General features: G+C 42.5%; 1 protein-coding gene across 6 annotated transcripts in view; it reads left to right on the top strand.

Annotated features, from left to right (window-relative positions):
* Nucleotides 1-15,092, top strand: part of RUFY3 (RUN and FYVE domain containing 3) — a 52,961-nt gene that overhangs the window by 17,012 nt on the left and 20,857 nt on the right. For 5 of the 6 annotated variants that reach the window (XM_066631822.1, XM_066631821.1, XM_066631819.1 and 2 more), the window contains 3 exons: nucleotides 10,084-10,257; nucleotides 11,099-11,216; nucleotides 13,693-13,794. In XM_066631822.1, the coding sequence (XP_066487919.1) occupies nucleotides 10,098-10,257; nucleotides 11,099-11,216; nucleotides 13,693-13,794 (380 nt within the window). In that variant the 5' untranslated portion in view covers nucleotides 10,084-10,097. Of the gene's footprint in view, nucleotides 1-1,142; nucleotides 1,162-10,083; nucleotides 10,258-11,098; nucleotides 11,217-13,692; nucleotides 13,795-15,092 lie in introns of those variants that run through there. The other variant, XM_066631823.1, reaches the window with a different exon arrangement.

The raw sequence follows: 15,092 nt of genomic DNA, 5'->3' as shown, positions 1-15,092 counted from the left end.
GACTAGAGAATTTCAGTCTCAGCTCAGCTAGGAGCTTGCTGGTTGGCTTTAGACAAACCCAGGGTTGCTGTTTATAGAATGTGGTGTGTTGGCTACAGAATTCATCTTCTGATGAATCTCTACTTCTGTTTAAAGCTGGTAATATGATTGTAGTGCTACGCTTGAAGGTGTGTCTAGGTGTCTCAGATCAATTGAAGACAATTGATCTTAGAGGAGTTACTGAATAATGTTTCCAGTGAGGGCAAGGCCTTGTGCAACTCTTTGCCCCTCCTCTTGAGTAGACTGCAAAATAAGAAAAAAAAATTGAAATATGCAGAATTTATACAGGTTGCAGGATTTTGGTTACCTTGACACAGGGTTTTGGTTTTCATTTTGTTTCATACATTGTACCCATGACTTTATGATAATTCACTTTGTTAACCTTTGTTCCATACTCTGCTCATGACACAGGGATACCACTTCAAGCAGTTAAGAAACATGGATGGTGTGGTGGTTCTGGTGTTGAACCTGGAGGTTCCTGGTTCAAATCCCTCCTCAGCTAGGAAGCTTCTTGCTTAACCTAGCTTATAAGATTGTTGTGAGGACTGAAGGAAGGAAGGAAGGAATCACATACACCACCCTGAGCTAGTTGGAGGAAGGATGGTGTAAGAATTTGAAAAATAAAATAGTTAAGTCTTTGTAGTGGATACTGCTGTAGCTGTTGTATTGCTGTAGCCGACATGGAAGATGGGTGCAAGGCTCCTTGTGAGTTCTTGTTTATTCTAATGTTCCCTATCATGCAGGGTATTCAAAATTATAGCCACATTTAAAGTAGAACAGAACTACCGGGTTTAGTAGACCCTTGGAACATGAAAATGAAGTTGCGAATCAGTTCTGATGTATGGGAAGCCAGCTGCTGGTGAATGTGGAACGGTTAGGATTGTTTTCCAAAAGCCTACCGTTCTCTTTAAACAGAAGTGTCTCAGCTACTCACAAATCAACACGTGAGTGAGGACGAGATCATAAAGTTCCTGTGGGAGGGAAGCCACAGTGGGGTGTGTTCTTTGCTTTTTTTTTTCCCCCTTCCTGCTCTGCCTGTACTGGAAAGGAATAGTTTGACTCAGGTTTAGGACTCTACCTTCTTAATGCGTCTGAGTTAGGCCTTGCAGCAAGAAAGAAAATGTAAGTATGAATCCAGAATGCAAGCTAATGTTTGCCATAGTGGAGATTATGGAGCAGCACTGTCTTCTGTCCTCTTAGGACTTTTCTCTGTCCTCTCCCTCCCGCTTGATCTAATGACTGCAACACACAGTGATCTCTTGCTTGTGGAAGGGAGGCACACTGTGCAGTGTGGTGGTGTTTTGACCATGGCTGTGTAAATACATTTTGGCTGAAACCGAAGCACAAATGATACATTAAATTGTTCTAGTTTTACGCCTTACTCCTTTATTCTAAACATGGGAACAGATGTGTTCCTCTTCCTTGGGGGACAGGGATCCCTTTCTGGAAGATGACTCTGAAGAATAGTGTACAGCTTCCCCGAACACATTTTCCAGGCATGCAAGTTCTACGTCTAGTTAAAAGCATAGAAAGATAGACAGTTTCTCATTCTGCTTAAAATTATGTTTTTCTATTACTTAAAAAGAAAATTTTATTCTTTTTTCTTTCCTGAAATTCTGGTGTGTTGCTTTATTCAGACTACAACTGCTTTTTAGTTTTAAATCTCTAATCACTTTAATATGTATTTTGTACAACAAGCTCCCTTTCCGTTCCTTTCCTTAATTTTTCAATCTTTTCTTTGGATCGTGGCTTGCATGACGTCTTTTTCTTTCTTTTCCTTTCTTTTTTTGCTGTTTGCAAAGACTCTTGGGAGGATTTGACAGATTTGGTGGAGCAATTGCGTGATGATACAGAAGGTGCGTGCCACACCAACACCTTTCAGCTTTTATTTCCATTTCATTTTCATCTACCTTTTGTTGTCTTCCTTTGAGCTGGATCACCAGTTATTCCCCAGTGGTAGTAACTGTGGATCATACATATGCCTAACCATATTATGCTAGTTTTCCTTAGGTTAAAACATGCATTTTCTTTTGGCATCATATTTTAAAAGTACATCCGTAGTGTTGTGTTTTTTGTTTCTGTTTTTTTCATGATCTTTTCATAATTATCGGGTAACACATTCCATATCGCATCCCATGATCTTACTGTTCAGTGCCAACTTCTGGAGAATTTTGGGGTATTTGTGTAGGCACAAATGACTGCATCTCAAAGGTCTGAAATGCCCTGGAGCTGGCCTGGATGGAACTCTTTCACTGCTCTGCTTCACAGTCATTGTTTTGCATCTCCTCCTTAAGTAAAACAAACTTCAGAAGTTTGGATAAATGTGTGCCATTGTACCCATGCACCTGCTTACAACAGACATCTTACTAGTTGCTTTTGCTAACTTCTTTTAGCAGACACTAAATTTAACTACTTTGCAATCCAATCTCAGAGTTCCTCTGTTCTTTTTCCTGATACACTGCATCAAATTTTATTTGAATATGGATGGGTTAATTGAGTGCATGTGTACAATTGTGAATAATAAATATGGTTGTAGGACAAACTGCTGAGGAGGAGTAGTATGTATGGGGAATGCACAAAAATCAATTTGGATAATGAGGTGCATAACAGAAATAAAGTCAGCCTATGGGACCAATAATGGTCTTTTGGATGCACCCATAGTCTTGAACTAAGGGCCTGTTTACATATAATAGGAAATCACAGTTTCCTCCTATATGAAGGAGCCTGAGAAAATTGTGCCCTCCTTTTTTTTTCTCTCTTTCATTCTCTGATTGCACAGTTAGGAATTCTGGGCTATTAAGCCTAGACACATGTGAAGCTGGAAACTGTGGTTTAACGTTTTTTAATAAGCCAGAATGTTGAAACCAAGAGTAAAACCACAGCTTTGCATGAGCCGTGGTTTAAACAAGCGGGATGTTGCAGCTTTGTGATAGAAGGCCAGGAGAGAAATGCAAGTCTGTAGTTTTCCCTTCTGACAGTTGCAGACCTGTTGATTTAAACTAGGGGTGTCAAACATAAGGCCCATAGACCAAATGCAGCCCCCTAAAGCAAATTATCTGCCCCCCCTTTATAATTGAGCTCTCCCAGCTTGATAATGGGCTGTCTCTCATCTTGAAATTGGAACAAGATTTGCACATAATATCTTCTGTCATTTGCAGCTAATTGGTTTCTATGAGAACAAATTGCTTATTTGTGGCCATTATCTGCATAATGATGTCACTTCTGGATCTCAGCAGACATCATAAATGCTAGCTTTGGCTCTCTATATGAAACGAGTTTGACATCCCTGGTTTAAACCCTGCACTGACCTAAATTGGGTTGAATTTTTTTCTGGTTTTTAATAGCAAAAAGCAGGGGCTGTGTATTCCCTGCACCACATGAATATACCAACCATTGCCATCTCTGCTCACATGTGTCTTTGCACATCCTTTCCATGGATGGTGGGCAGGCAAATGAATGGGTGTACTTCCATTCCCTACTTACTAAGTGTGCACTATGTAACATCCTCAGTCTATGCCTTTCCTGTTTGAAATGAACAAGTGCAGGTATTGTGCTCTTTGCAGACAGCTTGTGTTCATTGCAAACTGAAGAGGAGTTGCATGCAGTGATCTGTGTAAATGCAGGGAAGGGGCTCGAAAATCTCCTGTCCTGACTACTTGGACAAAGCACCAATCAGGTTTAAAGAAGTGGTTTTGAGCTGTGGCTACCTTTTTCCTACTTCTTCCAGCAGCCACTGCTGTGATCCTTTACTGACTTGCTCCCTGCAAGTCTGAAGAGAGTGGAGCAGCAGAGAGATGGGTGGGGATTCGCCTGTGCTGTCAGTCCAAGGGTGCAACTTCACATGGACATTTCAGGTGGCCTCATGGGTGGATCTGGTAAAAAGGATGCACAGATAGAAAGGTTTGAACCCTCCTCCTGGCTCCTTGCGGCCGCTCTCCTAGATACTTCTGCCCTTCCACGTCCAGTTAAAATCTCTTTCCAGCTGCTATTTGACTTGCAGGTATCATATAGTTACCTGTAAGTTTTTCTCGACAGGTCATGTCAGCTTGGTGTGTATGAGGCTTTGAATCTGGAAAACAGCAGATGGGGGGGCGGAGTTTTACCTGCTTCACACAGTGCAGCAGTCTTGGTTGTTTTTTGGAGGGGAGGAAGCTGTCATTTGTTTAAACGAGTGATTCTAATCACAATCTTCCATGTCATATCTAACACTTTTAGTTGCCTTTAGACCGTTACAATTATAACATGATTTTTGCGCAGTTTATTTGAAAATAATGGCAGTTATTCACAGTACTTTGCCATTTAGAACATCACTTGTAAGGTTGAAAGGAGAAATGAGGATGTGTAGAAGAAGCAGAATCCAAGGAAGGAAGATGCAACATGTTCTGTGTCCCTTTCCTCACAAGGATTGTTTTCTAGGGCATCAAAATATATATCTGACTTAATTAAGGGAAGAGTGGTAAAAACATGATTCCCCCCCCCCCCAAAAAAAAACAAGGTTAAAACATAACCTTGAAGTGAAAAACTTAATGTCTTGGAAAAACTGTCCACCTGTTCCCACAGACCCGCACTGGGCCAGACTTGGCCCCAACTGAACACTACTACGGGGGCTTTCTGAAACCCGCAGAGGCAGTGAGGGTCTGCATGAGGCCTCTGCAGGCTTCAAAATGGCCCATAGGCTGAAAAAGCAACTTTAAAAAGGCATTCTTAAAAGGCATAAAACCAAGGGAAACCAGAAGTCGCATTTTTTTGACCCCATGGGCCATTCTGAAGCCCGCAGAGGCCTCAGGTGAACCTTCATGGCCTCTGCGGGCCTCACAAAGCCCTCTGGAGAAGACTGGAGCGCAGCTCACGAAACTGGAAGTTACGTTTTTCGGCCCTGTGAGCCATTTTGAAGCCCGCAGAGGCTGCAGGCAGACCTTCACAGCATCTGTAGGCATCAAAAAGCCCTCCGGAGGGGACCTGAGCTCAGCTCCCATCCCCTTCGGAGGGCTTAAGGGCTGAAAAGTTTGGATTTGCTTCTCTGCAATTTTCAGTATCTGCAGGGGGTCCAAGAACAGTATCTCATGGATACTGAGACCCCACCTGTAGTGACATACTCCAGTGCAAAAGAGTTCTTTAACATGCTTGCTGAGTCTTATCTGAAGATATGGTATATATGGAAAACCTGCAGGCAAATTATTGTTTAGATTTCAGGAACTCCTGGCAACAGCCTTCTCAGATGTGCTACTTAAAGATAATGCTGTTGCCGCAAGGGAAATCTCTGCATCTCAAGGCTGTCAGTCAGCTTAGACGTTCTCAAATCATGCACACAACTCAGAGAAGGCAGGGCCACCCTTAGTGCACAGCCAGTTTTCACTCACTTGGCCTGTCCCTCATCAGTTTTTTCACCATGGCCTTGCTGCAGCTGCTCAAGAAAGGGAAGTGCTGTCACTGGCTTCACTACCTCCCCTTTGTGGGATAACACCATAACTGGGTGAGGAACAAGGGTGTGAGTAGCCCCTTATGCTTCTCAGCTTAATCACACGCTAATTGGCCACTTTTCCCTCTTCCTTCTCTCTCTTCAAGTCATGGTGGTGCTGCTTATTGAAAAGTACATAACATTATATAGTGAATCTTATTTTGTTATGGAGAGTCTACTGTAAAGTGGTGTCATCATATGCTGAACCAATTGTAAAGTGGGGGAGGGTCTACTGTATACAATTGGGATACGATTTCATGAAAAATGTTGCCTCTTGCTTTGTGAAAATAAATGTTAAGACTCTTCAAAAGGTTTCCTAGTTGGGTAACCTTATACAGGTGGAGCCTATTTATCCACGTTAGTTCTGTTCCTCGGCGCGATTAACAAATAATGTGCTGTGCTAAATTCCATAGAGTTATGCAAATACATTGCAGCCTGACACTTCCGGATGGAAGGAAACTCAGGCAGCTGTTGTCAGTCCCCTCCCCTCAGTACTCAGCCCTCCCCGTTGCCAGCTGCCCGGCTTCTTTCACAGTTGGGGTGCTGATCTTTTAAGAGTTCAGCCCTATGCATTTCTACTCAGAAGTAAGCCCCATTGTAGTCAATGGGGCTTACTCCCAGGAAAGTGTGGAGAAGATTGTAGGCTAAATCTCATGCTTTGCTTGGTGGGAAGGCTTGCTTGTGTCAGTGATTGCCTGCACCATCTCAATGGGGGGGGGGGAATTTGGCAAACACTCCCTGGGTTTTTTAAAGCAATCCCCTCTGTTGCTACCACACCTGCTCCTGTGTGTGTGTGTGTGTGTGAGAGAGAGAGAGAGAGAGCGAGAGCGAGAGCGAGCGAGAGAGAGAGCGCGCGCGCGCGCGCGCACGTGAGCTCCAATCTTCTGGCTACAGAGATTTTTGGCCCCCCTTCCTCTCTTCAGCCTCTTTGCTGGCTCAGGGGTTCCAGGAGTGTTATTGTTCCTTTGCAAGGGGAACCTCTTCCAGGGCTATTTCCCTGCCTGGGTTAGGAAGAGAGTTTTTGCAGTGTTTTGGGCTGCCTGGAAATGGAGCAAGATGCCAGCGCAGGGCAAAGGAGGCAAAGGTGTGTGTGTGACTTTCGGTTTCCCACCCCATTCTAGTTGAGACAAATCCACAGATAAAAAATCCATGGATAAATAGGCTGCACCTGTAGTGTTTAACCAGACAGAATGATAACTTTTTTAACATGCCAATTTAGTTGAACTTTGTCTTCTGTGGTTTAGCTACTTGTATGACTTTGACTTCTCTCAAATCCCATTATGCTTTGTTTCATGTGCTTCACGGAAAGCCCCATATTCTTGCAGAGCAAACCCCCACATTTGTGCACTCCATCAGCATTTTGCTTGTGTGCTCACTGCATGTTGTGTGAACAAACATGGCTGCATTTTGGGTAAAATTTGACTCTGAAAAAGTGTGAAAGGTTGTACTCTCTTTACATGACCTGAGTCCTTGAAATCTTATCTAATCCTGTGATCCACTGCACAGCAACCTATAGAGTTTGGAAAGTTGGTGCAAGGCCACTGCTTGCTCTGTTACTTTGAAACGGTGCTCACTGCCAGAACTGCTGCCACACTTGTCCTTTTCTCTTTTCTTCTGTACACAAGAGGAGGGGCAACATGGGAATGAGGGACTCCCTTTGTGAAAGTCTTGTGGTCCTGGTTGTTTGCACTGATTTGAACCTTTGCCATGGATTTGGGCACGTTAAGTCAGTTTTAGGACTTAAAACTGTGGGCTGCTAAAATCATTCTGTCCACCTTGCCATGTTTATGAAGCTGTTCTGCTATCAAGCTAAGGTAATGGTAAAGTGATCATTTTGGAATTGCAACTCAACTTTGCTAAATAGAACACAACACTTTTAATGTACATTTTTAGTTAGAAAAGTCTGTTTTGTCTGCCTCATTCTTCAGGACCAGATCTGCTATAGCTGCCTTTTTCAACAGAGGGTATGTTCCTGGGAATTAAGCTAGAATCACTTGCTCAGAATGTAAAATACATGTCTTGCAATTTAATCAAATTAGTTTTACAAAGATATTGTATAGAGATTTTGCAGTAAAATAACATTGTAAAACAAATTGCTACCTTTTGTGGTAGCCTTTTTTTTTTTAAGACTAGTGCATTCATCTCAGCTATTACATTATATTGAATATGGTTGATTCCATTCTAGAGTCCTCCACTATCAGTTCTACCAGTGACTACAATATATTGTACTTGCAAACGGATTTGTAGCAGTATAACAGAATGGCTTCAGAAGGAGACTTGGTTAGGCTTGTTTGTCTGCTAGGAAATGTGTTACTGTTGCAGGACTATCCTCTGAGAGTCTCTTGCATGTACACATTTTATATCTGAATGTGACCTTGAGGCTTGGCTACAAATATAACTTCTCCCTTGTTCTAAGACTGTCCTCCTTTTGAAAATAGTTTGAATTGTAGTGGTACCAAGGAGATCCTGTGTTGGACTAGAATTTGGTAGTGGATGAGAACACTTTCAAAAGAGAGAACTATCTTGCCTTTGCATCCAAGCTCTGTATCGCTACAATATAGTAAAGTCACAATAAAGAGAGAAATAACAAAAGGGGCTAAGGCTGTTAATGAGGACAGATAAATTCTGCTTAAACGGACACTTTGCTTTGAGGGCAAAGTGTTGAGGGCAGATGTTTCATTGGGGTTCATTGGGTTCAATATATCCCATGTGGTGAAAAACCTCTAATTTTCTTCATTGTTCGTGTACCCCCCTCCCAATTTGGGACCTTTCTAGACCCCCCCCAGGGCCTTCTGTGATGCCTCAGAATCCTAAAAAAGGCTACTGAGGCATCCTGTTGCAGGAGCCATTGTCCTGGGAGGTATCCCTGAACCCCTTTGAAATGAATACTATGGTAGAAAGCCTATATGGTCAAATAGGTTCTTTTGTGGATTCACATCTTCTCCACTGACTTTCCAAGAACAGTTGGTCCTAGTCAAGCTGTATGCCAGCTGACTGGGCATTCAAGCCCACCAGACCAGGTCAATGAACCGATTGTCCCTAATCCTAGGTTTAGGATTATCCTAGGTTTAGGACGGTTCAGATGTCCATGAACCATCCAGTTGAATGGGCTTATGACTTCACCAAACCAAGGCTGTTTAAGGTAATGCACAAGGATGCCTAGGTGTGTTGTCCCAAGACCCAATCCTATCCAATTTTCCAGTGCTGGTGCAGCTGTGGCAATGGGGCATGCACTGCATTCTCCAGTGGAGCAGCAGTCACTGAGGCCTGCTCAAGGTATGGGAAGATTTGTCCCCTTACCTTGGGGTGTATTGCAACTGCACTGGTGCTAGAAATTTGGATAGGAGTGGGCTCCCAGTCCACTGTTGAAAGCTGCTACTTTGCAAAAACCTGAAACACTGTAATGGATAGGGAAAGTATTCGGCTGAATTAGCTGTGTCTCATTGCATCTCGTTCTTTTACTTTACACTTACCAGACATTTTATTCATTGATGTTTTTATATGTTCACTTGGCAAGAGGTGATTGATGGGATTGTGATTAATGTCTGAACTACCCTTATTTCTCTTCATTGTTCTTTAACTTGAATTTGGGAAATCAGCGGATCTTTTCGCCCCCTCAGTTCTGTTGATGTTTTGATTTCATGTATTACTTTCCTTCCTTATCTCCCAAAATGCATTTGTTGATGTAGCTTATGTGTCTCACCATTTTCCTGAATTATCCGTAACCTATTTCTGAATATGTATCTGACGTATGTAATGTTAAGGTATTTTCTGGACCGCAAATAGTTCAGGGTTTAAACAGATTAAAACAAAATAAAGAGAAGTTGTGTAGAAAATGTTTTGTTGGCTATGACCCCAAAAGTCACCAGAGATTCTCCTTAAGGGTAGAGAACTGTTGCTATAGTTTATTGAAATGAGCATATGCAAATGAGCATATGCAAATTCTGACCATGCCTAGTTGAAGCAAACTTGGAGAGTTTGGATGTGAACAAAGAGGTAAAGATCTGGATCAATTTCCAGTGAGGACACAAGGAAAACTGTGAATGAGAGATCCCTTCAACCAGCTGTTAAGATTTGCTCTATATTAGAATGTTCATTAGAATGGTCATTCCTAGTCAGGATCCTGCCCCCACAACCTGTTACTAAATAGTAACTAAAAGGTGGTATTAAATGTACTTGGCTTCACTCATAAAGAAACTTTTCTTCAAATTTAACATGGCATCTTTCTCTTGAATTTAATACTTAGTGCTGTAGCTGTACCTTAGTGGTATATCTGCTTTGTAACTGGAATACTCTATTGCTTAATACACCACTTGTGGAAAGGGTCATTTTGTAAGGCAAACTACATGTTATCCCCAGTTCACTCTCTGAAGAACAGAGCACTCCCCAAGAATATAACCCCCCCCACTCTACAAAGTTCCTGTCACCTTTTTTCATGATTAACCTCAAAACTTCTAATGAGTTCTTGCAGGTTTCACCTGTTTCTTCTCTAATCATAAAGAGTTTAAAAAAAAACTTTCTTGATTTGTTATTTATAAATTCTTATTCTTGCATTTTTCTTACCAAATTTTTTGCATATGTTACAGATCCCAACTATCTCATGGCTAATGAACGCATGAACCTGATGAATATGGCTAAACTAAGTATAAAGGGCTTGATTGAATCTGCTCTTAATCTTGGAAGGACATTGGACTCTGACTATGCACCCCTTCAGCAGTTTTTTGTAGTGATGGAACACTGCCTTAAACATGGCTTAAAAGGTGGGTGTAAGAAGATGATGTTGTTTTTATTATTTAAAAACAATGTGAATGATGACTGCACTATGAACAGTACAAACATCTGGTGAAATGGAGGATTCTGTGAGTTCCTCTCATAGAATAACACTTGTGAAAACCCCATTTTTAAAAAAATGGGGTTTTCACAAGTGTTATTCTATGAGAGGAACTAGTTTACGTAGGCAGGCTGACCATAAACCCCATTTTTAAAAAAAGGGGGTTTATGGTCAGCCTGCCTACGTAAACTACCTTGATTTTTACGTGACCTGAGTCTACAGGTCTTCAAGAAAGGCGATATATAAGTACTGTAATAAATAAATACCTAGCGTGGCTCACAAAGGTAAAACACAATCATTGCAAAGAATTGCAATAAAACAGAGAAGGCTGGGTGTCATCTCCATATTGATGACCACATAACTCCATAACTCTGGATGATCTTACCAAGCAGCTTACCTAGCTAGTAAACAACATGGGGGTAAAACAGAGCCTGTTAATCCATCATATGAACACTGCAACCACTATTCTTCCTTCTTATGGCAGTTAGTGTTGCTTTGCAGGCTTATAAGAGCAGTTGGTCATGGTTGCCTGCCATGTCCATGATTCACTGTCTCAAATAATGATACTGCTCACTAGAAAATGGGTATGGAATACAGCAGAGCATGGAATAAAGATAAAGGAAGAGTGTCCATATGTTTAAGGTTCTGGCTGGGCTGCTAACTTTTAGAATATGGACTCCAGAATTTGGATTTTTAACACAACCAGCACTATCCAACATGATTTGAGGATGTCACTTCCACATATAAGGAATAACAATGTTTTTCTCCAGCCAAGAAGACTTTTCTGGGCCAAAACAAGTCATTTTGGGGACCTCTGGAGTTGGTGGAGAAGTTTGTCCCTGAAGCTGGAGAAATTACAGCAAGTGTTAAAGATTTGCCAGGGCTGAAGTAAGTGAAGGTTTTGTCTATTTCTGAACAAGAGACTGGTCAGGGATGTTGTAAAGCACTGCCAAGCATCCAGCCGCAAACAGCAGCTTCTCCACTATTCTGCAGGTCCACGGTTTTAATTTTTTTTTTTACTAAAATAAGGTTGAATTTGCACAATGGAGCTATCCATGTGCACATCAATATATTTGGTGCATGTATAAAGAAGAGTTTGAGACAACACTGTGAGGAAAAGCTGGTGTAATGTAGCGGTTAAGAGTCTGGTCTGTGAACCACAAAGCTTCTCCCCATGACCTATTCAATTCCTCCTGCCATGAATTCACCAGGTGGCCTTAGGCAAGCCACGTTCAGTGCAAGTCTCACCACCTGAAATGATGGTACTGCTGATCTACCTTGCAAGTGTGGTAAAGATTGGGATTTTTCTGTCAGTTCCCCAGTTTGTGAAAAATTGGTTGATCTTTTAGAGTTCAGTATCTGTGTATTTAGATACTTGGAATATGTGGCACACGGGGCATGTCTAATTAAAGAACAAGTCACAGTTAAGAGAAGCTTTACTATAAATGAAAATTGTTTCATGAATGAATTGGGAAATTAGCTTTCCTAAATTCCTATTTGCCCACAGTGCTGCTTCTGTGTCACCCAGTATTTACCCTCAAAATGAGACTGGGCTAAGCTTTGGAGTGCTCTGGACAGTGTCCCAGAGGATCTCCCTTTGGCTCTGCGCTCTAGATGCCGTTGTCAATAAACTCCAACCAGTAAGAAAGGGGTAATGAGCCCCAGCTTCTTTTCTAGCAGTATCTATGCATTTTTGAATTAGAGGTATTTTCCTGGCTACGTTTTTGAAAAAAAAAAAGCCTGTATCAGATAAGTAGTGTTGTATACTTGGTCTCACACCCAGGGTTTTGGGTGCTCAGAGTTGTTGGTTCTGAACCCTAGAGCCCTCAAAGATCCCTGTTTGGTAGTACTGCCACCACCCTGTAAGAGCCAGTGTCTCAGTCCAGGGATACCGAGACCCTCTAGGCTAAACTATATCCCTTGTAGGCACTGAGCACTTTCTTTACTTAAGTTCTCAGTCCTCAAGTTTCTAGTCCACAATGAGGATTTTTGGTAGCTTACTGAACGGCTAGGCAGGATTCTGAACCTTTGTAAGAACATAAGAACAGCCCCACTGGATCAGGCCATAGGCCCATCTAGTCCAGCTTCCTGTATCTCACAGCGGCCCACCAAATGCCCCAGAGAGCACACCAGATTGTCTGTTTGTCCCCAACAGACAATGAACCAACATGGTAAAAAGATTTTCTACTTTATTAAATACATAGGGTTACAAAAGGTTACAAAAGGCAGCAAATGCTAGAGGCATAAAAAACTTCTAGGAAACATATCAGCATAAAACAACAAAGCTAACTTGCTAACTCTATTATTCTCTAACCCTCACCTGGGTCAGCTTCTTTTGTAGATCCTCAGGCCAGTTACCTATGGCCACATGGTCCTGGCGGGGCAGGATGTGCACCCACCACCTCTCTCACCAAGAGACAAGGAAAAAAGACCCTGACCTCTGGAAGTGGGGCTGGAAGCTTGCCCTCTCAGCTCTTCCCTCCCCCCTGGAGATCTGCAGCTGTATTCCTTCCTTGATGGGCGTCTTTCTGGCTGCCTTGGTGCTACATTATCACCTTCCATTGAATTGTAAATCCTGGCAGCTAGGACTGCAAGCCCCTTGCAAGCCCCTTCTGTGTTACTGGGTTACTGTGGTTCAGGCTTTGCAGTGCTACTAGGCCTAAGCTGTACATATTCATGACAAGTAGGAGGATGAAATTTTATAACGTATAGACAAATGAAAACTGCCCTGTAAAAGGATAGGGTGGAGAAGAATTCCTGTCTGAAAACTTGCTGAGCTACTGCCTGTCGTTGTTGATAGTACTGATTGTAGGTGGACCAATGATTTGATTCAGTATAAGGCACCTTCCTCTGACATTATGTATAATTCTGAAAAATTATTTCATAGAGCACCTAAGGGCCCAATCCTATTCAATTTTCCAGTGCTGGTGCAGTTGTGCCAGTGGGGTGTGCACTGCGTCCTGTGGTGGAGGGGCAGTCATTGGGGCCTTCTCAAGGTATGGGAACATGTGTTCCCTTACCACAGGGCTGCATTGCAGCTATACCTGGGCTCAAAAGGGCCCTAAGGGCCCAATCCTATCCAACTTTCCAGCACTGATGCAGCCACAATGCTGCCCTGTGTAAGAAGCTTGAGTAGGCTTTCATGATTGTCCACCCACAACAGGATGCAGCACATGCCACTTTGGTATAGCTGCATCAGTGCAAGAAAATTGGCTAGGATTGGGCCCTAAGTAAGCTACAGTCTGCACCTGTGACAGTAAACAAATTTGCCTGTTACAATTTTATTTTGGATGCAGAAGTTGGAATATAGATTATACCCAGACCTGTGTGTAAGAATATTTTTCTTTCTACCTCTGGGACTTAGGACCCCTGTGGGTAGAGGAAGAGCCTGGCTTCGCCTAGCACTAATGCAGAAGAAGCTTTCAGAGTACATGAAAGCCTTGATAAATAGAAGGGAAATTCTCAGGTGAGTAATTCGTCCTTTCTTGACACTTGAAGGCTTCGTTTCAAAGCATTTGTGCATTTGTGATGTAAACCAGTTATTCTTTATGGGCATCTTTTGGTATGTCTTTGTACGCACCCTTAAAATTGTGACTGTTCTGGCACTTCCAGTCTTCTGGTGTGTGCCCAGCATGCAAAGAACCCAACCATCCCTGTATGGTGATGGTTGGGAACCACCCAACCAGACTGTATGGTGATACAGTCTGCAGTTATCCCATGTTGCTGCTGATTCACTGACTGAACATGCAGGGAATCCAGATTTCCTTCTAGCAAGGTCATTGATTCGCTTGCCAAAACAGGACACATGGACTTACCCCCCTTTCAAATTCATCCAACCACCCTACTGTCTGCCCCCATTTGCCAGTCTTCTGCACTTTCTCCCCTCCTTTGAGCTGCATTCAGAGATGGATCCTTCATGCTACCAAAAGGCAGCTGTGGACAAAGCATCATTACTGATTTCAGCTTTTAAAAAATAATTATTAACCAGCCACCTTAAGAGTAACTATCAGCTCCATTCCTCATCACTCAGTGCTACACCAGTGGTGGATGGTTTCTCTCTGTCTTATCTGAATCAGCTCTGCTCTACTCCCTGCCAGAGCTGGGCTGGGTGCATGAAGCCTGACCCATGTTAATAGCCATAGCAGGAGACCTGAGGAGAGGAAACTTCCCACTTGGCTACTCTGATTGGCCAGGAGGTTTCCATTTGGTTCATGTGACTGGATAGCCAAGATTCTCACTGCCGCTTGGTCTCCCTGTCCACTGCCTGTACTGGCACACCCATCCCATGTTAAGGGACATTATATATATATATAAAACACACACACACACACACACACACACACACACGTGTTAAAACATTTAAAAATCTTATATAATTGCATTTCCTTTCTGTCATTTATTTTGTATTTCACTATGAAAAGATATTCCCTTACTCTTAATGTTAAAATCTTCTCTAAATCTGCATTCATGTTACTTATTCACTAGGGACTTGATTCAGAGAAGGAAAGGGGTGTGGAGGGGGGGAGGGAATCTACTTGTGCAGTGACACTCTCATTTGCTTTTGCCAAGTAGCTGCTCTGTGTCAGATTGCAAACAGCTCTATAAATTCTCTTGGATTGAAAAGCAACTGCTGGGGAGCTGTTTAGTGAAAGCCTCAATCTGATACCCGCTGAGTTATGTGAATAAATGTTGCTGTGTAAAAGACACCATAGGTTAAACGGAGATGCACATTAGACATCATGGAATCTCTGAATAACAGCCACT

This window comes from Tiliqua scincoides, chromosome 6 (assembly GCF_035046505.1).
Source record: "Tiliqua scincoides isolate rTilSci1 chromosome 6, rTilSci1.hap2, whole genome shotgun sequence".
Taxonomy (NCBI): domain Eukaryota; kingdom Metazoa; phylum Chordata; class Lepidosauria; order Squamata; family Scincidae; genus Tiliqua; species Tiliqua scincoides.
This window is presented reverse-complemented; position numbering and strand designations above follow the sequence as displayed.